This window comes from Echeneis naucrates, chromosome 15, assembly GCF_900963305.1.
Source record: "Echeneis naucrates chromosome 15, fEcheNa1.1, whole genome shotgun sequence".
Classification (NCBI taxonomy): Eukaryota; Metazoa; Chordata; class Actinopteri; order Carangiformes; family Echeneidae; genus Echeneis; species Echeneis naucrates.
This window is the reverse complement of record NC_042525.1, coordinates 2441183-2468089: the sequence shown is the minus strand read 5'-3', so window position 1 is coordinate 2468089 and position 26907 is coordinate 2441183. Positions and strand designations below refer to the sequence as shown.

Here is a 26907-nt window from a genome sequence, read left to right as displayed (position 1 = left end):
TTCTGGGTGCTTCAGTTCCGGTTAACTGGTGACTCTAAACTGTCTGTAGATTTGAGTGTGAGTGGTTGTTGGTCTCTGTCTGTCTCTGTGCGCTGGCCCTGAGAGGGACTGACAACCTGTCCACCTGCTCATCCAATGTGAGCTGGGATCGGCTCCAGCATCACCCAGCAATCCAGAAACGGATAAGCGCTAGAAGATGAATGAATAAATGAATGAATGAATTATGTGCCTGATCAATCCTCAGCCAACGGTAAACCGTGCTTTGGTTTGTGAGAGCTTTAGTACTGCTGAACAGATGTTATCTTGGGATTACCTGTGAACATATTAGCCCTGGCCAGTTCAGTCTTTCATCTCCACAACACTGTGGTTCCTTTATCAAATGAAAATATGAGGTGTCAATATTTTTCATCCAATGGAAGAAGGCAAATAACCAAGTTTCTCAAAAAGTCAAATTTAAGTATTTGAAGGGGCATGAGCCAAGAGCTTAGGAACCTTTGGTACAGGATGTGGTACCTTCCGCTTCACCACGACTCATTCAACACAGGCTCTTATTATCTTTTCACTCTGAACACTGCTGTCAGACAGTTTCAGTAGGAAAAGCAACACAACAATGACCAGGATGTGCACCTCAATCAATTCCACAGCTTTCCTGTGCTAATCAAACTATCTGCCAAAAAAGCCCTTTTGGCAGCTATGCTTGGACATCAACCTGACCACTCGATTATGTTTGCAGCCTTTTGAGCCAAACGCTGGTCTAATATTACTGCCTAATGTAGCCCATATGCTGTATTCCAAGAAGCCAAGAGATACTGTTTCTAAGAGACATCTCCAGTGCAAGTCAGCATCCACAGCGAGGTGCACCGGGGTTTGCTCGGACTGTCCTCAGTGCTGGGCAACTCTTTGCAGAGATAAACGGGGTGAAAGAGAGGCAGCTGGTTTATACAGAACCGGTGCGACACAAGTGTTCAAGCTGATCAGACCGACAGTAACACTGGTTTCTTTTACATGTGAACACGTGCATTAACAGACTCACCCCTTGTGCGAATACTTAACTAAACAAGCCTCAGTCTCAACATCGTACTAGTGCTTTTGATAAAAACGCAGATATGACGGCTCTGATGATGCAAACAATGCAACTTACTCTGCCTATGATGCTCTTCTCTACACCCTTGTTCATGAATTTGCCTCAAGGAAAGGGTGATAGCGAAACACTCAGGGATGTAGAACCACTCCCCTTCAACAATACTCTGAATTCATACCAAACACTTTTCTTCAAGGCTATTGAGAAAAAGCAGAAAGCTTAACTGGGTTATCCTTTTATGCAATACTAAACACACACACACACACACACACACACCATATGACCATATCCCTGCAGAGAAATGACCTCATTTGCTCAAGTTTTGTCCACAACTTGGCCAGCACTGTAGCAACAGTGGATTTCAGTCTCAGCCTCAGTCCATCATGCAGATACTGGGATTCGGTGCTCAGCTTATGGGCTTGACTTCCAAGAGGCTTATTTCCCATACACTGACAAGATATCACGAATTAACATTACTTCCATGCATGACACTAATCTCGTCTTAATTATGCAATTAGCTCTCTGTCTTCACACAGTCCTCATTTCAAAGGGTCCATTCAGGCATTCATGCATTTTCTCACAGTCCTTTTGTTGGTAGAACTCCTTCACTTTCTGCTTTGTGAGAATGATCCCCTCACAAACAGGAAGTTTATCAGCTGTCAAATTAAGAGGATGTTGACCTTTACATTATTATTATTATTATTATTATTATTATTATATTACTATTATTTAAATTTCCACAGATGATAGTAAACAGCTGCAGTCGTCTGCTTGCAGGAAGACGAAACACTTTAAATTGAAACACTGAAAGTATAATTCTTCAGAAGAGCAAAAACTTTCCGAACTTTGCTAACAGATGCTAATGCTAACTTCGGGGGGTTGATAAATTAGCCCTTTTTAAAGGCTTTGTTTGTGTTTTGTTTTGTTTTTAGTTTTCCGTCACTTACCATCTTCCTTTTCATCGAAAACGGGTCTCTTAGAAGAACTGTTGGCTCCCATCCTCTTCTTCCACTTGCCCCAGTGAAACATCGATGCTCAGATTTCATTCCTCGCCTCTTGAAGAGATGAAAAAAACAAACTACAGCTCCGTGTTGGACTCCCTCCTCAAAGAAACACACATTTCTCTCTCACACGCACAAATAAAATAAATAAATGGATGAATAAATAAATGAAGAAAAAAAAATAAAACTCAGTCCGGTATTTCGCTTCACTTCTCCGTTTTTTATTCTGACGAGTTAAAGTCTTTAAAAAAAAAAAAAACAAAAACAAAAAGGAGGTTGATGAGGAAGAAGAAGAAGAAGAAGACGGCTGGCTGGAGCAGGTACCGACGGACTGGGGTTAAATATCTGAGATAAAGATGAAATAAATGTTGTTCTGATAGTTGACAGCTGGAGGCTGGATGTAATCAGTCGGCTCTGCCGTTGTTGAGTTGTGTTCCGCAGCTCGGCAGCACAAACCGACAGACTTGTGTTTGTCGGAGAGAGAAAGCTGCGTCAGTCAGCTGAAACAAACCGGAAGTCGGTCTGTTTGTCTTTAAAAATAAATAAATTTAAAAAAAAAACATCTAAACCAGTCGGACAGCTTATATTATCGTAAAAAAAAAATTCATTTAAAATATAGATGGTTTATGACAACAGTCTGGTTCAATCCATTTAGATTTTAAATGCGCTGCAACAATGACTTACTGCAGTCTTGCCATAAATTATTGATGTGAGACAATTCATAGAATGTTCGTCATAGAAATAAAATTATATGTTTTTATATATATTATTCTATAGGGGAGACACGATTATGGTGGAAAAGAAAAAGAAAGGAATTAAAATGCCATCCATAAACTCAAGAAATTATATATATAATATAATATTATATATATATATATATATGTGTGTGTGTGTGTGTGTGTGTGTGTGTGTTATCAAGTAGGCAAGATCTTGGTTGAAAAGTAAAAATTAAAAGGAGTTGAAAGAAAGAAAAAAAAACATTAATAAATTAAAAAAAATTGTACTGAGGTGTAAATCTGAGTCAGATTTGTTGGGAGAGGAGAAAATTGAAATTGAAATTGTCTTCTTTAGCTCAAAAATTGTTCTGTTTGCGGTGTGATATTTTGCATTGAAAGTTAGAAGGAAGTTCTTCCTTCCGTGTCCTGACTAACTTTACACTTGTGAGAGTAGTGTGACAGCTGCTGTCCAGTGAGTGTGTGGTCGACGTAGCTCACTATCACAGACTGCTGTGCATCTGAACACACAAGGACCAGGCTGTGGAGGGGAAGCCTGCTCCCTGCGGAGAGCTGCTGCAGTCCATCCGAAATGAACCACAATCTCATTAATAAATAGAAGGGTGGTGCCTGATCACTGAGGGGGTGGAGGAGGGGGGGGGGTGCAGGGATTAATAACAAACTGCTCCATTTACTCCTGTTGCTCCTTTGCGCATTATGAAGTGGGACGTGTGGTGCTGTTCAGCCCACATTCACTGAGAAGTGAATGCCCTTTTTACTAATTAATCTAAACCCTAAATGGATTAATTTAATTTATTTTTGTTTTGTTTTTTTTTTTGCTAACTCGTCTTGTTTGGACGCGTACGGCTGCCGTAGTTAGTGTTGAACGCGTTGTCATGGATACGCAGTCAAATTCGAGAAGTGGTAGCTAAAAGTTAGCATGATATTTTCCTACTTTTTAATCTTCTTTTCTGTTAAAGTGTTTATTTTAAGAGGGCTTTGGTCGTTTACTTAAACAGCAGGTAAACTAATGCGGTGTTGTTTTTGTATTTAAAGGAAGTCAAAGGTAAATTTACTAATGTTAATGTTGTTAATGTCTAATGTTAGTTAGCAGCTAACATCTGCTTCTGGGCAAGTTTAAATCTTTGTGACAGCTCTCTGCAGTTTGGGGAAAAGGCGAGCTATTAAATGAGACACTTTTTCACATTTCAAATTTTTAAACACGGGGAAGAAAAATGCCATCCAAGAAAGACACTTGAACGCCCTGGACATGTCTTCCCCCGAGGAGAAGGAGGAGACCTCAGACCGGCAGCGGAGCTACCTCTCCGGGAACAGTGTTGACAAACCACAGACGTCCTGCTTTCTGCCTGGGGACGCTGAGCCACAGGAGCTGGACGACCATTACTCAACAGAGACATTGTGTCTGAGCAAAACTAAGCTAAAACATGTCTCTGAAAGTATTTTTAAAAATAGGACACTAAAGGTCAGTTTCTTCTTTGCTTTGCTTGTCGACCTCTCAGCTACACGCTGTGTGCTGCAGTAGTTTCAAGCAATATATGTATATATATATCCTCCCACCAGAACATTAGGCCAGTAATGCATTATTTCTTTTAAATGTATACTTTTGCATTGTCAAGTTATAATAACTCTTCATTGTGTTATCTTCAGTATTTATATCTTGAGGGCAACCAGATATCCAAGATCCCAGGTTCGCTGTTCATCAGCCTGCCCAACCTGCAGTGGCTGGACCTCAGGAATAACCAAATTGTGTCACTCCCTGCTGAAATTGGCTTGCACAGGTAGGTTGCTTATGCAACTGGTCCCTGAAATACAGGCTGATGGTTTCCAAACTCCCAGGCCACCAAGGGAGAGCAGTTTGCTTATTTGTGATAGTTTTTATGAGGTTTTTTTTTTTTTTCTTTTCCAATTTTTCTAAGTAGCATATGCTTGGAAAAATACATTCTAAACTGTGGAATATTAGATTCACTTAAAGCATATCTGGTTTTCTTTGACCAAGGCGTATCTTGTTTCTCCCCTTTTAATTTTAAGGATTTAACATCTGTCTTGATCAAAGCATATCCCTTGCAGTCATCTAATGATTAAAGTATTATTTGCTTCATTAAGGTCTCTGAGAACATTACTACTTGAAGGGAATCCTATCTCAGAACTTCCACCAGAATTGGGTGAGTTGAGTTCACTCATCTCTGCCAGTGAGCAGCATCTCTGCTCTTTGAGATAACAAGCTGTCTTTCTGTTTCATCACTCTCAATAATCCTCACTTGCAGAAAATTTTGATTTACGTTACATGTAATGAATAACTAGTGGTTGCTAATAAAAAAGGTCATTCAACATATTTTAAAATGTTTTGTCTTACCTGTAAATGCTGAAGTTTATTACTGCACAGTTACTTAAATGTAGTTCATGAATGAAATGGAGTTATGTACTCCGTGTCAGCTTCCACTACTGATGCACTCATTTGTAAATTAATTTGGATAAGAGTGCATAGTTAAATTAATAATTATTTGCCTTGTTTTCAGGAAAATTGGTTACCCTTAAAGGCCTGAACCTTAGAAATTGCCCCATAACTTTCCCACCACAAGACATTGTGCACCAAGGTGTCCAAGGTATCCTCCAGTATCTGAGGAGTGTGATGGCGAACCGGCAAGTTAGCGCATGGAAGGCCTCTCCAGGTGAATCAAAGGCACCTTAACTTCGAACTGTGCAGCAGCAAGGTGTTCAGTGTGCACGTGCTTCCTAGCCATCTGCTCTTTTTGTCAAAGATAGGACGGCTGGCCACAAAAATAGCTCCTATCCCTGTTACCGCTTCACTGGTGTGACTCCTGTTCCCTTGGAGACAGCGCATGCCGTGCAGCTGACTCTTTTTTTTTTCTTCTTCTTTTGACACCTTGGCTCTGCAATATTTTGAGCCAGATGAAAATGATCAATTACCAATAGGCCCTAAACAGAACCTCTCTATCACTAAGCTCCTTGTAGTGATAATCACTGTGAGAAGCCCAAGACAGCCCTCCACAGGAGAGGCTGCTGCTGCACAATGAGCAGAATAAATCCCTCAATCAAACAATTTATCTCCCTCCGCACAAGGTTACTAACAAAGACAGGCCTCTAGTCACTGTGTGAGGAAATCTCTTTTTATTTAATTAGCTCAGAGTTTAGCAAATTTGAATAGATATAATTCATTAACATACTGCAATGTCATCAACCTTTTCCAGCTGTGGTAACATGGAATATTTAGTTTGTTTCAGTCAAATTATCCTACATGGAGTGAAAATTGTTAATCAGCCATGTATTGTTTAATTATCTTAAAGATTCCTTACAGCATACTATCCTCTGTAATTCACACAGAGTAATTTACATGCTACCTCCACTATACATCTACTATTTCCACTGTAGCTGCAGACTTTGTCTTGTTGCCAGCATAGGCTGCCCCAACGTCACTCTTGTATCTGCCATGTTTGTTTCATGGGCAGAGTTGCCAGTGGTGGAGAAGCTCCAGCTGTCAGAGCTGATGGGGTCGAGTGTGGAGGAGCAGGATGAGTCAGTGGATGAGGATGAGCTGCAGAGGTTCAACCAGCTAAAACAACAAATGATCTTACTGGACAAGGATGATCTGGGTTCAATAGCACAGGGTGATAGAACGTCACATCTTCCTGTTATCAAAACGTAAGTGAAAATATTAGAGTGAAAGGAATAAGATATTTTTGAAAGAAAAATTTCATATCTTGATATGTAACATAAGAATACAAAATAGCATTTACATATGTATACTTTGTAAGACTTTTGGGAGTTTGCAGGTACAGTCTTATGTCTGTACAAGATACTGTCAGAGTCTTGAAAGAGATTAAAACAAAAGTCAAAACTTGGTAGCTCATCCCTACACCCTTTGTTTTTGTACAATGAATCCAGTCTCCAAATATCTAAAAGATAGAATTTTTTTTTTTTACCTGTTCAGGTACATTTTGCAGTGAAAGCGTTATTGGTTATCTGCAAGTTTGACAGACGTGGATTTATTTTGTTTTGGTAGATAAGTGCTGAGGTCTGGAGTTGTGTTACACAAAATAGAATACAATATGGTGCCTTGGAAAAAAATACCATAACAACTTTCATTGACATTGTCCACAGAGGAGACAGTGATAAAACTCTCCCACGCTATTTCCACTGGGGCTAAGGGCTCTGGAGAGCTAATAAAATAAAGTATTTCATTTCAATTTATTTGTTAGGAAAAAGGCAGCGTCCAAGGCCGGTATAATTCCTGAGCTGCATCTGTTTGACACTCAGCATTGGAAGAGGCCAGAAGAGAAGACACAGGCTGCGATGCAAGAGCTGAAAGAAAAACAGGCTGTTCTTGAGCAGAGGAGAAAGTAAGCTGAAAAAGACCTTTAGCTCAGTATGGTATTGTAAATACCTTTTCTGCCTGACTTCATTTTGATCGTTGAGAAGATTTAGGACCCGCTCTAATACTGTTGTTTCAAAAAGCAAATTTAAAATGCATTTAACTGGCATTTGTCCCAGTGACCAACAGTGAGAGATAATTATTATGGCCACTATATAAAGACAGAGGAACAATCAATGTTTACAGACATTTTAGAGCCTTTTAGAAATTAAGAGTCTGAGAGCCATTGTCCATAAAATAAAACTATATGTGTGTATTGTGATGTGGGTTTCCCTTAGAAGCCAAGAGGCTCTTCGTGCCTGGCGCACACAGGACAAGAAAATATCAGCACACAGGCAGAGGAAGAAGGAAAAACACAAACAATCTGTGGTAAGTGTGGAATAAATCATCTGAATTGTCACCTGCCAACATGGCAACCACAAGGAGGCAGTAGAGAACCACCTCTGGAACACTGGACAGAGGACCAACACAACAGATATTAAATCCTACAAGAAAAATCCTTTTTGATGCTCATGAATTGGATTTCAGGTGGTACCATTACAAGAGTAAGCGTTAGAAATCCTGCGTTATGGTGTAGGTGCTGTTGAAGGCAGCGACAGATGCCAGTGCCTGTGTTGGAGCCTGCTGCATCAGTGATAGCAGCAACACGTGTGCAGGTGTATACATGCTGTAGATTTATGCAGATGGATAGTCTTCATTAATTTAACCGTCATCCACACTTATATGCATGTAGTTGAACCATTAAGTACCATTAAGTTAGCATTCAAACAACAACCTCAGCGTAAATGTTCACTGAAACGTATAATACCAAAAACAAAGAAAGGCAAAAGGAGGCCGTTTGTAGCCTGTGTTTGTAGGATGTGTCACAATAGTTGTTATATTATTTGATCACAGGGTCTGATGTTCTTGTAACAATTCCACTCTTTCTTATAGGAAGCAGAAGCTGACGAAGAGAAAAGAAGTGATACTCCACCGAGGCCACATATGCCCATCGCAGAGTACGACAAGACCAGGTACATGGGAAATCTGGATGGCCTAAATAATACTAATACACAGTACACATCCACAATAACAATCTACAAGTCTGTTCTGTAGGACTATTAACTCTAATTGTGCATATACATGCCTATCTTCACCTTTCAGGGAACTGAGTAAAATGATTTAGACAGATTTAATGGCATAAATTTAATTTGATATTTTATATGCTAACCTAGGCAGAGAACTAGAGACACCTAGTGGGCAAAGAGAGATACACACCCTTCACAGAACATCAGCAGTTTCCTTTGTTCTTCTTCAACAATGTTATGTCTCCAATAAAACAGATAAATTAGATTAAATTGCACAGTGTGGGGTTTTCTGTCTTCACTGACAGAATAAATATTAACTGAGGAGAGAACATTTAGTCACAGTCTTGCATTTTTAATCGGTTGTCTGCCACCGATAAAGACTGTGATACCAGTGGCCCTACCTCAGCATCTAAATGTTAAATCCTTTGGTTTTAAATTTTCCAGGTCAGATCAGGAGCTAGAGCGGCAGATCCGGGCCCGTGTGGAGAAGATCCAGGAGAGACACAGGAATCCCAGGGGCACAGCCACCGAGCAGATGGCAGCAGCAGAGCAAGACGTAGAGGAGGTAAAACCTATACATCAGTCATCACGCACAACTGATGCATATTGAACTCCTAAGAGATTGACCTGAATTCTCTTTTGATGTTTTGAATCTTCCTCTTTGTTTTTGACAGATGAGGAAGTTACAAGCGCAGCTTCTTGAGCGAAAGAAGAACCGAGGCCAAGATGCTGAAAACTGTTTTACTCTCTTCACCGGAGACACCTGGCCAAGTTTCCTTGACAAGTGACAGCGATTATACAGCCCTTCAGTTTGAGTTTTGCTGTATCGATTTCATTCTCCAAAGTCAACTTCAAAACCTTTTTTGCATGAATAATGTTCTCCATGCTCATATCTTAAAATAAAGATCCTAAAGATGTTGAGTGAGTGGTTTGAAACATAGCACGGCGTGGTTATTTTTGTCTTCCTCTTTATTTTCTATTGTGTGTTATTAAACATAAATATATTAACCTATTCTTCACACATGTACAAGCAGGGCACTGTTGCATAGCGTGTGAATTTCATTAGGTACAATGGCATTATCATTATCATTATTAAAACTTAATAATAGTTTCACACTGTGAATTAAAGCTGGCGATAATAAGTCAAGGATTGTTAAGGAGGGTGAGACAAAGGTGGATAAGGAGCCAAACTGAAAAACTGAAAGGCATTTTTATATGAAAGTATAAATAACCACAACAGTTTAGTGGCCTCATATCTTATAAGGATTTATTCAACACAGGCCATAATTATCCAACTAAATTTGGAAGGGGCTTAAAACAAACAAACAAACAAAAAAAAAACAAACCACAATCTGGTTTGTTCTATCAGGAAATACATCCACATGTTGTCCTCTGTGCAGAGAAATAAGAGTGGCTGTGTGGAGGCTGTTGTTGGTGAAAGTGAGATGAAGTCCGCATTAATGAACGGCTCCAAAGCGGTGAAGGCAGCCGGAGGAAGGGAAGGCCTGGTCTTGGAGGGTTTCTGCTCCTCTAGCACAGAGAGCGTGATGTCAGCGGTAGCAGTGCTGTTGTAATTGACTTGGTGGGGGTGATGGCGTCATTTTATGCCCTGGTGTAGCCTCCTGCTCCAATAGCGAAGGGGAGACGGATCTTTGGCCGACGCGACCGTGGCTCCCTTGGCCGGGATCGAGCACCGCCGAGCCGGACACTTCACCCCGGGAAACATGGAGGCTGTGGCCGAGGAGCTGCGGGCCGGCTCTCGGGTACCTGTCACTATCGATCAAATAGTTAACGATACGCTGGTGGTGACGCTGACCTACCGAGAAAGGAGCTACACGGGGATATTACTTGATTGCAACAAAAAGTGAGTCGCGTTTACTTTTGTTTGTTATTTTTTTCCTTTTAAGCATTTATCTCTGAAATCGATTCTGCTAAACTCTGCTAACGGCTAACCTACCGTTGATGCTAATCAGTCAATGCTAAGCGGTTAGCTAGCCGCCGGGCTAACTGGGCCTCCATACAAAAGACTCATAGGTAACAAGGTAGCTATCTGTTAGCCTGCCGGCTAATGCCAAACTGGGTTCATTTTATGCCACAATAAGGTGATAAAACACGCAGTCTTGCTGTGGTTAAAGTCCACGTGTCAAGAGGGAGACCCTGTCTGAATAGAGAGTGAATGGCTTATTTTGAACAACAGCTAATGTCACTGGGTTCATCTCTAGCTTATTGTTAGCCTAATCAAATACAGAGCAGCTAAAACGTATTCAGAAAAAAGAGCAGGCCTTGACTGATCTGCTCTCTGTAAATCAATTACAATTTGATGTATATCTACATTGATGTTAGTGCATTGTGTACACAATTCCAGAGGTGATGTCCTTTTTGTAAAAATTATATTAAACATTATAGTAATAATAAATCTACAAGATTCAGAAACTGTTTTGAGAGATGGTTTGATTACCCTGATCAGCAGTCACTTTTAATCTATTGAAACAATAGAAAATGACATTAGAGACACATGTGGGTTTTGGATGGATCACAGCTGTTGTGTTTCTCATTGAAATGTTATTTATGAAAAGATCCAGAGAACATTTCAGGGTCTGTTTGTCAGGAAGAGGTCTTTCTCTGGCCCATCTGTGGAAAACAACCAGGTTCAAATCAGAAAACCATATGAGATTAATTTGACATATCAGTATCAGGTCTTATCGTTTCCCTTTGCTGCGTGTCACATGTATGAGCCTTGTGTTGCTCTTAGTGTTGTACACCTTAAAAGCCACTGGCTTTAAACTATTTATAGACTAGCAGAATCAGAATCTAACCAGCTTTGCCCCTTAGTATGCTTAGATGGTTTTTCATGTGAGCGCTCATACTGTCCTGAAAATAGCCCACCCAGATGGGAAAAGACAGGCCTTGGAATAACTTGAAATAGGCCCATTTTTCAGGCCTTGTCACTGACAAAAATTTGACTAATTGTTCTTTTTCAGTTCGTGGTAATACAGTTCCTGTCATTGTCTCTTCCAGGTTTTTTGGTTTGTTTTTTTTTTGTTGTTGTTGTTTTTTGTTTTTTTTTTAGGCGTATCATACGGGCAGAGATCCACATTTAGTTTTACTGTACACAACGTGATATGGCAACAGAGCGGTGAATCATTGCTGGTCATATGCTGCGTCCTTGTACTGAGCCTACCTAGTACTGTGTGTTCCCTGTCACAGGCTGAACTGTCTGTGCCATGTCAATCACTATGAAGGCTAATGTTCAGCTGCTTTACAGGCACTTACCAAAAAAACAAAAAAGTGAGAGGAACAAGCCTCACCAAGAGACTATTATTTGGAGGTGCCTGCCAGTTGCTTCTCCTGGGGAGAAAAACCGGCTCCCTAAATGTGCACTAATTAATAATCTCACCACACATAAGCCCTGAGTAGACACGGATGCAAAACAAACTGAAATCTCCTGGCTCCTACTCTACCTCTCTGAATCCCGAGTGATTCATGGGATTGTTTTTTGTTCAGTCAGATGTTGGGGAGGGAGGAGGGGGTTCCTGGGCATCCTGTAGTCTCTTTGTCTGCTGTCTCCTGACTAAAGCAGCACAGCCATGTTACTGTTGCCTGCCAGCCACCTCTCAAAGACTCCTTGGCAGTTGGGCCTTCTGCGGACATGTTTGCTGGTTTCAGAGTACGAAAAGAGAGCATGTAAAATCCCTCAGAGAGAGAGTCAGTGATACTATTGCTCCATTTTTGTGGCCTAAGGCAGCAGGATGTCTGGCTGCTTGTACAGCGAACCCCAACCCCCACACAATAAGAATTTTCAGCATACAGGTGACAGAGTGGCGTCAGTGTGTCCAGTCAAAGTAAAACTAAATGGTAAAGTAGGTTTCCCTTCTTGTACATGAGGTAGGAAAAAGCTTTGGGTGCTTATTTCTCATTTGGCCTGATTGAAACAGCGAGGCGTTTGATTTGTGCTGCAACACCAGCCCAGTTACCTAACAGGCTGAAATACAAGTGCAGCATTATAGTATGATTGCTGTGAAGGAAATTGCTTAACTTGAAATTGAAATGTAAAAATTGCTTATGATGTATGACAAGACAATTTTTTTTGTGTTGGCTTTCGTGAGCTTCACTGGAGCATACTCACAAAGCTAAACAAAACACACAATAAACACACAAATTTATTGCTTTGTGTTTTTTCTCTCCTTGTTTGTCCTAGGACTGGACTCTTCTGTCTACCGGATTTCACAGTAAAACCTGGGGATTGCCTGATATCTAAACCAAGTTGTGAAATCCCAGAAGTTCTGAGTGAGGAGTCAGTTTCCAAGTCTCCTAGCCAGGCTTCACACAAACCAAAGGATGAAAACACTCTCCCTGAAAGCAGTGCACCTACTGCATCTCTTCCCTGCCCTATACCCACACCAGTCCCAGCTGGACAGACTCCTTACCCTCCTTATTTTGAAGGAGCCCCCTTCCCTCAGCCCTTATGGGTGCGTCATAGCTACAGCCAATGGGTACCTCAACCCCCTCCAAGACCAATCAAAAGAAAGAAGAGGCGGACGCGAGAGCCTGGCCGCATGACCATGAGTACTATTCGTCTGCGGCCACGACAGGTACTCTGTGAAAAATGCAAGAACACCCTGAATAGTGATGAAGACAGCAAAGATGGCATGAACAACACCAAGACATCTAGAAAAGAAAATGCACTACAGAGTGATGACGATGGTGACGACAAGGACATCCCTTCTAAACTGTCAAGAAAAGAGGATGTAGTTGCTACCAAGGACACTAAAAGGCGGGAAAATGGCACCGGCCTTGACAGTAAGCGCCTTAGGAAGGACAAAAGGGGGGAAGCTGACGGGGAGAAGTTCCCCGGAGGTGATGTGATTATCCCCCATAGTCCTGTCATAAAGATCTCCTACAGCACTCCCCAAGGCAAGGGGGAGGTGATGAAGATCCCTTCACGTGTCCACGGTTCAGTGAAACCATTTTGCCCCAAACAGCTGGTGCAGAACGGTGTGGGAGAGAATGGCAAGGCACCTTCTGATCCAACCAAGGAACAACGGCACATTCTAGATGCCACGCGGTCTGGCCTTACTGTGTCCATTCCCAAACTCAAACTAACCAGACCTTTTACAACTGTGGGTCAGGACTTGCCTTCTCCAAAGATCCGCTTGAGACCTCCTCAGAGGGAGGGTGAGGAGAGTGTGGTCGAGTATGAGGCAGAACTGGTAGAGGGCTCTAGGAGACGAAGCCCCAGGGTTCCCGGTCCCTGCTTGCCTCACTCTGATGACTCGGGGGAAGGCAAGAACTCTCTGGAGTTGTGGTCTGGGAGTTCTGGGGAGGAGGCCGAGCGAGGCCACAGCGATCTCACCCTTCTTATCAATTTCCGTAAGCGTAAAGCGGATTCTTCTAGCCTGTCCGTGTGCAGCAGCGACAGCCTAGATGAATCCAAGTCCTTCAGCTCGGACGGCACATCACCTGAGCTGTGTGATCTGGCGCCTGGCGAAGACCTCTCTGTAACCTCATCTTCTGTACCGTCACGGGAGGACTGCAAGACTGTGCCGCCGCTTACGGTGCGGCTTCATACACGCAGCATGACAAAGTGTGTAACGGAGGAGGGTCACGCTGTGGCGGTGGGCGACATTGTTTGGGGGAAAATCCACGGCTTCCCCTGGTGGCCAGCACGTGTCCTCAGCATCAGCGGCACCCGGAAACAGGAGACAGCCAGTTGCGAGGCGCAGTGGCCACAGGCAAAGGTGGCGTGGTTCGGATCACCCACCACCTCCCAGCTCTCTGTTGCCAAACTGTCACCCTTCAGAGAGCTCTTCAGGTCCCGCTTCAACCGCAAGAAGAAAGGGATGTACCGGAGAGCCATCCTGGAGGCGGCCAAGGCTGTGGGTCACATGAGCCCAGAGATTACATCACTGCTTTCCCACTGCGATACGTAGGTCAGTTAACATTTACACATGGGGGCTTCACATTTTTCTAGTTTGACACATGTGCACAGGTGCTCTATATGGACTGAAATGGGGGGGGGGGGGGGGGGGGGTGTAAAACAGTAAATCTGCCTAATTTAAATTATGGTCGAGTGTTTGGTATCTTCAGCTCATGAATTCTTTTAGCCAGGGCAGCAGGTAAAAACTGAATAGTGGTTGAGTGAACTGGAACGAAATGATGCAGCAGGTTATTACACAAGCATTTCCAAAGCGCCACACACATTTATTTTTAGGGATGCAGACTAAAAAAGAATTAACAATAATGCATCTCACTGCGTTATGAAACATAAACATGCTGCTTGCATAGATGCTGTGGCAAACTGTCTTATTTAAAACAGACGTATGTCTGGAACCTAACAAAATAATATTCATAATCTTTATAGTTAAATAAAGTCTGCTCACAAGAACCTCAATAGATTCATAAACGATTAAGATTCAGTAACATCTCCACTGATGTTTATTCTGGGATATAATGGCATCTCTCTGGATTCATCCCCAACCACATTTGCTCAGTATACAGAATATAGAAGAATAATTATATAGCAGGAGAATATCCAAATGATATGTTAAAATATTAATCTGAGACTTTGAAGTAACAGCTGGAGCTTCACAAGATTTTACGTATGAGCCACACAATCTAAATGTGGAAGTCCTGGATGAAAACCATAAAGCTGCCCATCAGCTTCACTTTTTTTTTTCATGGTGTGGACAAAATGGCACAAATACACGGTGCTCTCATCTAAACTCTCATGCCACATGCATAAACTAAAGAAAAGGCCTAAAAGTATTGTGTTTTTGCTGCAACACACATTGGATCCAAATAATCAGTACTCATGGGGGGAAAAAAGATTTTGATTGACCCTTAGAGGAGATTCTGACTCCTGAAGCTGATGGGCCAAATATTACACAGTGTTTTTACAGATCGTCGTCATGATCAGTGTTGATGAACAAGAAGATCAACAAAAAGAAAACATTTCTTCTGTGTTGAATTTTTTTCCCTGACAAATGATGTTTGGCCAAGTGCAGAAGAGGAACACCCATAACTGATAAGATATCAAAATGAAACTAGGCTGTTATTCAGTCCCAAACAATGAATGAATTAATAATTTATCAAATGCTGTGATCTCTAAACACTGTTGCCGTTTGTCCGTTCTGTCGATGGCAGCTGAAAATGAGTGAACGTCATGTGAGTGAGTCGTGCATTGTTCTCTGCTCACGAGAGCAAACAGAGACAAAGCAAATATTTATCATGCCATCTCAGGTCCTTTTAACTGTGAAACCAAAAACATCCCACAGAATAAACGAGAAGCCATAAAGGTGTCAGAGCCTCCTTCCCCTGGGTTAGTGCAGCCAGGCAGTTGTGTTTTTGTGATTTAGTAAGATGTTCACTGTGATGGTGATGATGGAAGGTCCTGTGCGCAGCGATGTTTGTACCTGTTTTATTATTGTTACTGAGTAAATGTGACTTCATGTTAAAGTGGGCGGGGGGGTTCTTCTGCTGCAACCTGCTTATTTAACAAACACTCGCCCGGGGGAGTTTAGCTTTGTTCGTGTCGTGGAACAGTCTCTGTGTTGAGAGGGGCAAAACAAACTTTAATATCAGCTGTAATGAAGGCGCAGGCTGCTGCTGCTGAGCTTATTAAAACTGCTGATTTCTGAAAGTGAGCCTCAACAAATAGTCCCAACGTATCAGTCAGGTGACAAGTGAAAGGAAAACCCAGAATGAGTGCGATCGTAACACGCAGACAGCTTCAGTGTCCGAACAAACACATTCCTTTACATCAGTCAATCCACAACAATTAACACTGATGGCCATGCTCTATATCCATCTTTTTTATGCATCTGTATCTCTGAAGAACACTTTTCATATCTGTGTATAAATGTGTATATCTCACATACATCTCCATCCACCCTAAGGTAATGTTGGGTGTCCAGCAGCTCATTAGAAGAGATAATAGCTGGTAATAAATAAATCAGTCCAGTTAATGACCCACTTCCTTTGGAGTCTGATGTGAGTGGGGACACGGGATCTCCTGCAGCACATCGAGATGAGACTTCAGCTCGTTCTCTGACATATTTTACCTTAAAACCACAGCTCCTCTGATTTGGATATACCATCTCGATGCTGTGTATGTTTTCTGATGTGTCTAAAAAGACTTTTTTTTTTTTCCCCTCTCATTGAGTGTGTGGAATCAAGCAGCAGACACTCAAAGGTTAAATATTGTCTTTGTGTTCTCAGCCCTTCTGTTGACTCTGTAATGGGCCCAGTAGCCAAGAAGAGGGTGGTTGTCGTAGAGAATAAACACAGTAAGGGGTTAAGACCGGTCTATATTTGGTACTTTTTCCAGCGCTCATAAAGGAAGCGTTTTTCTTGCTCCGTCAGCTACACAGAGGTTTTTAGTCCGATGGAAAGTAGCTGACGTTCACTTCTCGGCGCTCCGTAATCTGCAGATGACAAACCTGACGTGTTGAGAAACACATCTCTCCATACCTGATCTTTGTTTGCTCACTCTCTTTACTTTGTTCTCTCCCTCCTCCTCCTCCTCCTCCTCCTCCTTTCTCTCTCTTGTGTAGAAGCTGAGGAATCTGAGAGGTCTCCGAGGTTTTTCTGAATTCTCAGACTGTCATCAAGATCCAGGAGAGAATACGTGCGGTTGCCACGGCTACTATTTATATGCCGTTTTTTGTTTTGTTTTTGTTTGTTTTTATTTTATTTTATTATTTTTTTTTTGTTGTTGTTTTTTGTTTTGGGGTTTTTTTTTTTTTTTTTCTCCTTTTTCACAAGGCTGGTGGAAAATGGCCGCCAAGATGGCGCGCTGTTGAGACTGGATAAGGGAGCAAAAAAAAAAAAAAAAAAAAGAAATGGCCAGGCATCTCATGGTCTCAGATGAACTAAGATTATTCCTCTTTTTATTTTATTTTATAGATTTAATCATATTTCAATAGAGCAGAATAACGACACTACGAGGACCCGAATGTATTTATTATCTGGAACGGTTTATTATGATCCATTAAGTTCACCTTTCCACTTCAGTCTCCCTAAACCCCGCCCAGTCTGCTGCTGCCATCATCACGTTCCTTCGCCACCGATGTGTTCACTACGAGGTCCAAGTCATCCAGCTAGAAGAACCCCCCCCTCGACCATGAGACATTCTTACCATGATTTGAAGTCTTACCCTGAATCCTCCCACTTCTCACAATGTGAACGGCTCCATCCAGAGACAGCAGTGACTGTTCCAGCTCTTCTAGTGATCAGCGTTCCATCCTCGTCGCCTTCGGCCACATTAGTTGGGCTTGTGGATGTATTTATACTCTGAACTCTATTCCTCTCCAGAATCACGTTGTGTCTCTTCCATTTCATGTTTTTACCTGTATGAGTGTCACATCGGCGTTCTTACTCCTCCAACCCCACCTTTTTTTCCTGAGAACCATTTTCACATCACTTTAATTATTTAAAACGTCATGTTTAAGAGAAAAAAAAAGCACTTTATCTGTACCTTGGTGGCCTGCTGTATGCTCACTGTCTGAAACACTATTGCAAGATAGAGCCCTGATAGGCAGCAGGGGAATTCAGAAGTCTTTGTGGTTGACTATCCATGGCCTTGGAAATACAAGAGATACAAAAAATAAGAACCTGTTTTTGTTTTTTTTTTCCTTCTCTTTTTGTTATTTTATTGTACGACTCTTGGGGACAGACACAAGATGGTTGTGTACACTGTATTCTCGACAGGGGTGTGTTCCTCTCCGCTTATTTACCACACACACTACACAAGTCCATGTTTTAACATTTCCACTGGAGAAACATGGCTGAACAAACTTGTCAAAGCCCCCTATGCATTATCAGTTAAAGCTTTATGAGTGACTTTGGGAGAAAAAATAATGCTGTAAGAATACTGTGAATTCAACTGCTGAGTGTGCTGAAGAAAAGCTCTGTACTAGTTGGGAGCCTGCCGTTTATATTGAGTCATCTGGCAAAGGCAGACTAAAACGCTGACCTTTAGTGACCTTTGTGTTGAAAGCAGCACTGTGGGAATAGGGGGAGGGAGGCAGCTCTCGAGCGCAGCCCCCCGGTCTGTAGTTCAGAAAAAAGGAGTTTAAAAAAAAAAAAAAAAAACTTTACCGAAGATTGCACACAGTCACGCTCAGCCAACCAGCTCGTCTCCTTTCTGCCTGTCTGGGAACTTCCTGTTCAGATCCAGGCTGAAAACTGGGATTGCTGATTGTTAACGAGAGAAGTGTGTTTATTGCAGGAGCTGGAGATAATGCACTCCTCCCAATTTTTTATTTTCATTTGTACGTTTCTTGATAATCTGTGGTTTGACCATTTGCTATCAAGCCCAGCTAGTTTCCAGGCAGCCTTACACAATGAGGAGAGGGAGAGTCGACATCTACGGATGCCTGAGAGGGAAAAACGGTCCACAGGATTTTTCCCGTGTATGAGCAACATGGCTATCTACTGTTGCCCACGTTGGTCAATGTTATTGGCTACTTTTTTTTGTTTTCTTTTTTTACATGTACTGTACATAAAATAAAATATACAAGCAATACCCGTGCAGTCGTGGATTTGACTTTGATATTACATTTCCAACAAAATGAAGGAAAAAGAAACTTGTGTTTCAGTTTGTGGCTTTAACTTTTTAATAGGAAACTTACCTACAAGCGAGGGTTTCAGAAAAAGGTGTTATTTATGTGGATTACAGGAAATGAGAGCTTTAGCTTTAAATCACAGTAGTTCCCAGTGAACTACCAACCCACTGGAGCATTCATGTGTAGACGTGTGCATTACGTTAAACTTCTGCACAATACAGCTGCTGTTATTAGCATTGGCCTTTAATGTGTGAAAAAAGCTTTGTACGTCTACATTAAAGGGTCGACACCATTTTCAACCATCTTAATTTCAGTGAGCAGTAAAAACGCTGCTAGCTGGATGTTCTTACTGTGATTACTCCCAGGTTTTTAATGTGGCTTCTGTTTCTGGTCTCGACCAACATGGAAGACCTGATCTTCCTCCACGCTCTGTCGTTAAACATGGGCTGTTACGTAACTGTAGGATAGGCCAGCAAAGGTGCTCTCCTGATCAGATCTTTTTGCTATGAAGGGCTAAAGTGAACTCTCCCCTCCCCCCACGCCTGCTCATGTTTCATACCTCTGACCTGCCTCTGTCTGCTGCCAGACATTTCATAACTCCGCTCTGCTCCGCGCTGTTTCACCCAGACCAAAGCTTCCTTAAAGCAGAGCGATAGGCCGGAAGAGGGTGTGAGAGAAGATTACTTTTATTGCCTCAATCCAAAGTTTCTCAGTTCATAAAGGGGCCAAATGTAGATTTTTTTTCTCATCCTTTGTTTTCTAATCAACGAGGAATCACTAACCTGCTTTTTTATCCGACTGCTGCTTTGTCCTTCATAGATTAATCTCCCAAAAACAGGATAAGAACCTCGACACAGCTCTCAGGACCGAGGCCTGAATATGAACCGACCAGGAGACGTTAGCTCAGATTAAATGCACGACTGAATTACTTCCCTGAAATAACATGAAGCTCTAAATGATATGAAAAGAATTAAATAAGAGCTTGTGTCGGCTGGTTGGTTATTGTTTAACTATAAACCCAGAGGTGGCCTAAATGGCCTTCAGATGGATGAGCCCTTTTCTTCTGAGTCGGAGGTCTGTTGTTGCTTCCTGGAACTTCTATTTTTCAAAAATAAAATGAAATGTTTCCGCATTTAGCTCCATGAAAGGAAAGGGGAGGTGCTGCTATGATACTGAATCACAGCTTGTCTTTATAAAGCATTCAATTTTTGTCTTCTGTTGACGTTTGCACATAAGAACGGTCCATGTTTAGCTCAGATTTACGGTTTAGATAAACTCATGTTTCCTAAAGCTGCAGCATCTGTGTTGGTTTTTCTAGTTTGTGTTAAGTTTGTTCTTCCCACAGTCCTCACCATCTGAGGCTCAGGCTCTGCAGGTGAGGCGACATACATGCAGGCACGCCTCATTTTCTAAATCTAACAGTGTGGCCGCAAACAAATAAACACATTTATGCACACAAAGTGAGAAACAAAGAAACTGTGTTCGCTGGGAGATCTGCAGACGAAGCAGCAGTGACCGCTGTGGAGATATCTGGAGCTCTGTAACTTTGTGATGTCATAACCCCGAAGTCAAGGCCGTCAGCTGTTCATTCAGCACCAGGTGTTGTTTTTAACTTCATTAATGGTACAATACCAAACACCCGGGGATTGGGATTCAGTAGTAGAGCCCATGCCTTGCTTAGACAGGCCTGGGGTTCAAACCCCAGCCACAAGCAGCGCTTGTGCCGGCTCCAAGACAGAAAAAAAGGGGAGCGTTGTGACAGGAAGGGCATCCAGCGTAGAACTGCAGCTTCCCCTTCACTGAGCTAATTTTATAAACCAGCTGAAGGGTGTTTTAGTGACGTCCTGGAATATTTCAGTCGATGTGCTTCGTCTTTCTTTGTGTTGCTCAGAAATCAGACGGACAAAACAGCCTGTTTTTGGTCGGGTGTAGAAAATGGGACCATTAAATTGCTCTGTGTTTTCGTCTTGTGGAAACAGATTGGTTTTGGGAATTTACTGTCCACGGAGATTCACGGAGCAACAACCAGTTTCACAACCCAGCAGGAGGAAACAACTGTCCCTCTGTTGATATGAAAACACATGTCTACACATGAACATGCTTTCACAACAAACACACTCTGCCTCTCAGTAATCCTGCCGTTTCCTGGAGCTGCACCGTTCATGCACACGTGCTGTTTTTTCCCCTTTGCCTTCTTTCAAACCCCGATTTCTTCCTATTGAGAGATGGGGACACATGGAGTTGTATCATCAGCACGCAGAGCTTTGCACAGAATCCTTCATGGATCAGTGCAGCGTAAATCTGGAACACACAAAAAAAAAAAAAAAGAGGGAGGCACATGGCAGTGGGATGCTGTGTGCAATTACTGCTAATGATATGCCTCCATGCAAGCTGTGGCCGTAATTAAGCGAGGAGGAAGCCCGGCTTGTCTGAGCCCCGTGTGAGGGGATGCTCACAGGAACAGGCACAGCGCCGAGTGTCAGGGCTACGAAAGCAAACCTGCCTGGACATTGTTCAGACAACATGTCTGCTGCCTCAGATTAGCCACGTTGGGTGGTCTCGTGTCGGAGTAATATAATGCGGATGTTAATGGAGTTGTCCTCCGGAACTTGGCCAAAGCTCAGGAGAGTTTTGTGAAGCAGTTTGGTGGAACTGTAGGTCAGAAAGTTCCTGTATAGCCGGATGATGACTTGATTAATAGTAGTAAAATGTCTTTTGTCTAATTTAGACTTTTGGATTTTTATTGAGTCTCACGGCTGACGGATGATTTTAACCTTCTTAAGTCCACAGAGGCCTGAATGTCTCCAAAAGTCTCTTCTCTCCTATTTAGATCTGTGATGGTTTGCGTTAGAAATGTCTTATTTCTCTTTAAAATAGATCAGCTCTTTGTCTGCGTGACACTGACGTCAGTGTCAGTCTCATGAAGTTCAGTCTGACTCTTCGGCTGCTGCTTTCCTTCTGTGTGTTTATTCGTCCATTCTTGTCCTCCATCTTTGATCTGGAGTCACGTCTCTACATCGGACACTCCTATTGGAGCAGGATCAGTCCTGTATGTTTGTGAAGTTGGTCTGAGTTTATTGTGTTGTCAGAGTTTTTCATCATTACTGCTCCAAAGAATGAGCAGAATGACCCAAACACATGACAGGAACTTTCTGTGTCCAACTTTCCTTTTTTATTCGGACTTACAGTGTTTTAATCTAGAAAATAACGACACACTGAGCGTGTGTTTTTTGTTTTTTTGGGGGGATAGGAGCTCCTCCCCTGTTACAGTAAAGCAGTGTCTTTATTGACTGACATATAATTAGCTGAGGTTGTGCTGATTCCAAATATGTGCAGATTTGGAGACATTTTAAAAAACAGTAACTTTAGAAGGAACGCTGTTCACTGCTGAGGAAACTTTACAGTCATCATCCTGATGTTCTGTCCCAGCCGTCCCCACGAGGACTTGGCCTGTCTCCAGAGTCCAGAGCCCCCCTCCTTTGTCCTTGATGCCTCGGAGTCATCTCTCACTGCTGTCATCAGTATTGACAGCCTGAATCTGCTGGCCTGGCTTTTTAAATTGGGCCGTTTTATTGATCTGGGTTAATCAGTTGAGGTTTGATCACTCCAGTCTCTCATTTGCATTCAGTAACTGCTTGCCCCCCCCCCCCCCTCTCACCCATTACTGTGTAATTAATGTGATAAACAACTTGTATGTCCTGGAAGTCACTCTGTAATCATCGTGGTTTTTCTGGTCACAGAGATGTTCCTCAACAAACGCAGCATTATGCAATTTTTGAATTTCTCTTGTGTAATATGCAGTCTTTGTCTTGTGCATTTCCCGGAAGAGACTATATATATATTTCTCAAGGGTTAGGGCGCGGTTGACAACTTTCAGGACAGACTCAGGGTCAACCCATATGACCTGGGTAATCACAGTGTGGGCCCCGACAGGAAGCAGCCGTCAGTTATGATGGACTTTAAACCTTTAAACGCTGTGCGTATGTGTCATGTCTCTCCTCCTCCCCCGTGCAGCGATTCCTCAAATATTAACACAAGTGGATAGCCTGAGTAAACATCGGGCTTCTTTGTCAAGGCGGTCTTTATTTCGGGTTGCTCCAGTTTTTGTGGCTGCTCACGGCCCTGAGCATGCATGAGCACTTCGCTGAATCTTCCAGGATGTGGCTGCGGCTCTGGCCGGCCATAAGCAGCAGCCCCAGGCCTCCCAGAGCAGCTGTCAGCCGGCTCTAGAGACAGAAAGGCAGAGAGAGGAGAGAGTTGCCCTGCCCCCAACTTCACCAGCCTGCCTGCTCCCACTGCAGGGACTAAAAAAAAAAAAAGGGGGGGGGGGATGGGAAGTTATACAGCCAGATAAAACATGGAGAAATCATCAGCAATTCCTCTGCATCTCTTCATGAAATCAGCTTTAAAGCTGCGCTACATCACGCTCCTCATGTTCACTTATTTGTCCTCTCCTCCAAAATGGATTAACCAACAGTTGGCCTTTGACTCAGCTCTGTGCACCTTCCCATCTGGCCTCCTCTTTCTTCTCTTTCTCAATCTCCTGTTTACCACCTCCTCCATTGTCCCCCTTCATCCAACACTGCTCTGCACTTAAGCCACAACCAGGCGGAACATCCTTGAGGGTTTTATTAAAGTCCTGGCGTGCCAGTGACACCAGAGGAAGGAAGGAAGAGAGTCAGTGGTGTCAGTGTGAAAAACAAAATGACAGGATAATGTAGCCGAGGCTGAGTAATGATGGCGCAACAGCCTGTCGGAGCAGCTGCCTGTCAAGAATGTGCCATATAAAACGCAGTTAAAGGTCATGTTGGATTTACGGACAGTTTCATCCTAAACGTTAAAAAGCACGAGTGACGTTCAACCCTGAATGGAAACGAGCAGAAGCTTCTTTTTTTTTTCTTTGTAAAACACGATTTGTTCCTCTGAGAGGTTGAGGCAGCAGTGAACTTTAGATTTCAGCAAATTTACTGTGAATTTATTCATTTATTATTGAGGATTGATAGCTGACACTTCAGCTCCATAATAAATACCACATGTGAGCACAGAGGGGAAGAACATAAGAGATCCAAATTAGACCCGGAGGGGTTTGGGTAGATGAGCTCCGAGCAGGCGTTGCTGTTTCAAATCCCTTTCTTCCGTTCTTCCAACAAATAAAATGTAAAATCCAAATTACAGACTTGGATTTTACATAATAATCATATTCATACAGTCAGTTATAATATTTCACTCCTTATAGTTATGAATTAGATTAAAAACTCTGATATTATTGGTGCGTGTTCCTCGTTTCTAAAGTCCTGAGAGAGATAATGAAGTGATGTTTGTTTGAGTTTGGCTCTGGTCCGAATCACTGTGAATGAGCATATGTTGAGCCTGTTGGTCGCCTGTCAGCACCTTTATATTAATGAATTGAATTGAATGTCATCTAATTTATTGTCCAAGTCCCAGCTAAATGCAAATGTAGGCCCCCCTTCCTTTAGTCCCCAACTCCACTTTGTCTGTACGAGAGGTCCAACCATACACATCACACTGCTAATGTTTCCAGGAGATCCAGATTCAAACTGTTCTTATTTTAAATCCTAATATAGATAATAAAGCGACCCTTTTTAATGTGATGCTGACAGCTTCATAATGAGATCTAATTATCTGCCCCTTTCCCTCTGAGCGACCCCTCCTTGACATAACTGTGGCTACGCCACCGTTTGCATGGAAAATCAAAATGAAGGAGACATTGTCTCCGCCACACCTCTGCAGACAGAGATGTGGCAGAATGAGTATTATCACAGCTGGACACCATTTTCAAGCGTGGATGGGTTCAGCTGTTTCTGCTACCGACCGTCAGACGTGAGAAATATCAGTAATATTCATTTTGTTGACAGTTAAATCTAAATAACTGAACATTTGTGGGGATTCGATTGGAACAGTTTGACCCCCTAAAGCTTTTCTGTAAATCCATTTTCACACAGGTCTGCATTCGATGGCGTGTTCACATATTAACAGGATGACATTTAATTTCCCCCCATAGCTCTCCAAGTGTGCACACCAATCAAATTATTCTCAGGAGAGCTCTATCAGCATTGTAACAGGTTGACACTTATTAACCAGGAATGTGTGGGAGGGATGTTGTGTACACTGGAGGGGGGGGGCTTTTGGTAAATACTCTGATCAGAGTGTGTTAAGATCTTAATATATGACCTATCCAACCACCTACCGTCCTCCACTGTCTCTCTGTGTTTGTTTTTCAGATTCTATCCTCCAGTCTGCCTTCTGCCCTCCGGCTGCTCTCGTTCCTTCTTTATCTGTCTATTATTTTGAACCGCAGCGTGTTGTCGACATCAGAACCGTCAGGCGCAACGGAAAAGGACATTCCAACATCATCAGGGAATCAAACACGCACGCAGATGTTCTCCTTTGTGAATCATACCCCCAGATTAGGGATTGGAGCCAGTTTCTGGGATCTTAAAATGAGGAATGCGCCTCAGCAGAGTGACGATGTTCCACTTAATGGTGGAAAAAATGATGTAACTGAAATGTAAAAGTAAATGTGTGATTTGGTGATTTGTATCTGCACATACTGTACCCTGCAGTGTGTGTGTGCGCCGCCCTGCCCAGCCCGGCCCTACAGCTATGCTGATCCCATCTGTGAACTCTGCCTCCTCACAGCTTGATCCCAGCACCACCTCTATTGTCTCACTAATCCAGGACTATTAACGCTGCAGCACCACAACAGGCGCTTACTGGGGCCCCGGATGGCTCCCAGAAAACCTCCGTTCTGAGCAGACTGCAATCTAATTAACTTGGAGGAGGAGGATGAGGGGCTGGTGGGGGCCGGGCTGTGTGAGGTTTTCTGGATCGAGGGGATTTGCTTTTCATAATGTGCCGAGGCCGGAGGGCTACAGGTGCCAAAAGGAAAACGGCCTCAGTCGAGATTCCCGCTGGACTTCAGATGCAACATTAAATCTGATCACCGGATGAAGTGGAAAGAGAACTGTTCCTCTTGTTGGTTTTAAAATTCATGTTATTCCAAAAAGCAGCAGAAATTATCGGGTTTGTTTCACCTCATGTTCATATGTTCAGCTTGAATAACCAGGTTTTTGTGTTTTGATGCAGTTAAAACTGAATCAGTTATGCACTCATTTGGCTGTCACTGTAATTCTGATAAGTTTATTGGTGAATTTGAAGCATTGGAACAAAATCAGATTGTGTTTTCGTCTCTAAACAGCCCGGACAGTCTGCTGACCTCGGGTCACGTGATGTTTCCACAACCCTGAACTGAACAGCAGCTTATTAACACACTGTCTGGAATTAAATTCAGCTCTCACACTTTCTATTGATTTCTATTGATCGAATCAGATTAAATGATAAAACTGGTGTGACACTCTCTGAGAAGTGAGCGTGAGCTTCCCTCGGGCTCCTGATGGTCATTAAAGCCAAATACGTTTGCAAGTAGCTGCCAGCCCAGCTGTCAAATTTCAAGAAGCCCGTTTGAGATATTTTAAGATTTCATATGAAGCCGTGACTGTGAGGTCACTAAGATTTTCATCTTTGACCTTTGGCCATAGAAAACGGGTTCTTCCTTGAGTCTTACTGAAGGTTTGTGCCAAATTTGAAGACGTGAAATATCACGACCAAACGTCGACAACACGGAGGCATAAAAATCCGTCAGGGACGCAGCTTTAATGACCAAAAGTGATAATGAAGGATCTGACCTCGTCACGACCAGAACAGACAGAAGTATTTCACAGTGTGATACAGCTAACACGACTGCTTCTTTTTTTTATCCTTATGGTCTAACAGTTTCGTCAAAGGTCAGATTGCACATGGTCGTTGGTTAATGTCACCAGCTCACCCAGATAGAGAAAATTCACCAATCAGCTTCTCTGAATTTGGTCCACTTCTGTCTCAACTTTGTTATGAAAGCTGCTGTGACTAAACTGTTGGTCCGTGTTTATGTTGGTTTGAGCAGCTTCCCCTGAAGGACCGGAGGCCTGCAACCTTGGTGTGGACACAGATAGTTTATGTAGATAAAAATCACACAGTGAGACTTAGGACAAGCACGAATGGCTTTACCT

General features: G+C 42.6%; 3 protein-coding genes across 6 annotated transcripts in view; 2 read left to right on the top strand and 1 right to left on the bottom strand.

Moving 5' to 3' along the window:
- Positions 1-2543, bottom strand: part of stk32c (serine/threonine kinase 32C) — a 58557-nt gene extending 56014 nt beyond the window's left edge. For both annotated transcript variants that reach the window (XM_029521645.1, XM_029521646.1), the window contains exon 1: positions 2029-2543. In XM_029521645.1, coding sequence (XP_029377505.1) covers positions 2029-2110 — 82 coding nt within the window. In that variant the 5' untranslated portion in view covers positions 2111-2543. The remainder of the gene's footprint in view (positions 1-2028) is intronic.
- Positions 2544-4065: 1522 nt separating this feature from the next.
- On the top strand, positions 4066-9151 carry LOC115055689 (leucine-rich repeat-containing protein 27-like). The gene is made up of 10 exons (XM_029521663.1): positions 4066-4278; positions 4464-4594; positions 4920-4978; positions 5333-5485; positions 6284-6476; positions 7034-7174; positions 7485-7575; positions 8140-8219; positions 8718-8838; positions 8948-9151. The coding sequence occupies exons 1-10, from the start codon at positions 4066-4068 to the stop codon at positions 9059-9061; spliced, it is 1296 nt and encodes a 431-aa protein (XP_029377523.1). The 3' UTR covers positions 9062-9151.
- A 537-nt stretch (positions 9152-9688) lies between these two features.
- Positions 9689-25197, top strand: pwwp2b (PWWP domain containing 2B). 3 transcript variants are annotated; one of them, XM_029521153.1, is made up of 3 exons: positions 9689-10137; positions 12472-14203; positions 25081-25197. In XM_029521153.1, exons 1-2 carry the CDS (start codon positions 9998-10000, stop codon positions 14201-14203), a joined length of 1872 nt encoding a protein of 623 aa, XP_029377013.1. In that variant the 5' UTR covers positions 9689-9997; the 3' UTR covers positions 25081-25197. The 3 variants fall into 3 exon arrangements, with proteins under 3 accessions (XP_029377013.1, XP_029377011.1, XP_029377012.1); XM_029521151.1 differs by lacking the exon at positions 25081-25197 and adding an exon at positions 16826-16997 and having other exon boundaries at positions 12472-14199; XM_029521152.1 differs by lacking the exon at positions 25081-25197 and adding an exon at positions 16826-16997.
- The last annotated feature ends 1710 nt before the right edge of the window (positions 25198-26907 follow it).

What these genes read in the sequence shown, in the direction of transcription:
- LOC115055689 (XM_029521663.1), top strand. Translation starts at nt 4,066, where the DNA reads ATGTCTTCCCCCGAGGAGAAGGAGGAGACCTCAGACCGGCAGCGGAGC. An exon ending in CGCATGGAAGGCCTCTCCAG is followed by an intron (nt 5,486 to 6,283) that starts GTGAATCAAAGG and finishes TTTCATGGGCAG; the next exon opens with AGTTGCCAGTGGTGGAGAAG. An exon ending in GTTCTTGAGCAGAGGAGAAA is followed by an intron (nt 7,175 to 7,484) that starts GTAAGCTGAAAA and finishes GGTTTCCCTTAG; the next exon opens with AAGCCAAGAGGCTCTTCGTG.
- pwwp2b (XM_029521151.1), top strand. Translation starts at nt 9,998, where the DNA reads ATGGAGGCTGTGGCCGAGGAGCTGCGGGCCGGCTCTCGGGTACCTGTC. An exon ending in TTACTTGATTGCAACAAAAA is followed by an intron (nt 10,138 to 12,471) that starts GTGAGTCGCGTT and finishes TGTTTGTCCTAG; the next exon opens with GACTGGACTCTTCTGTCTAC.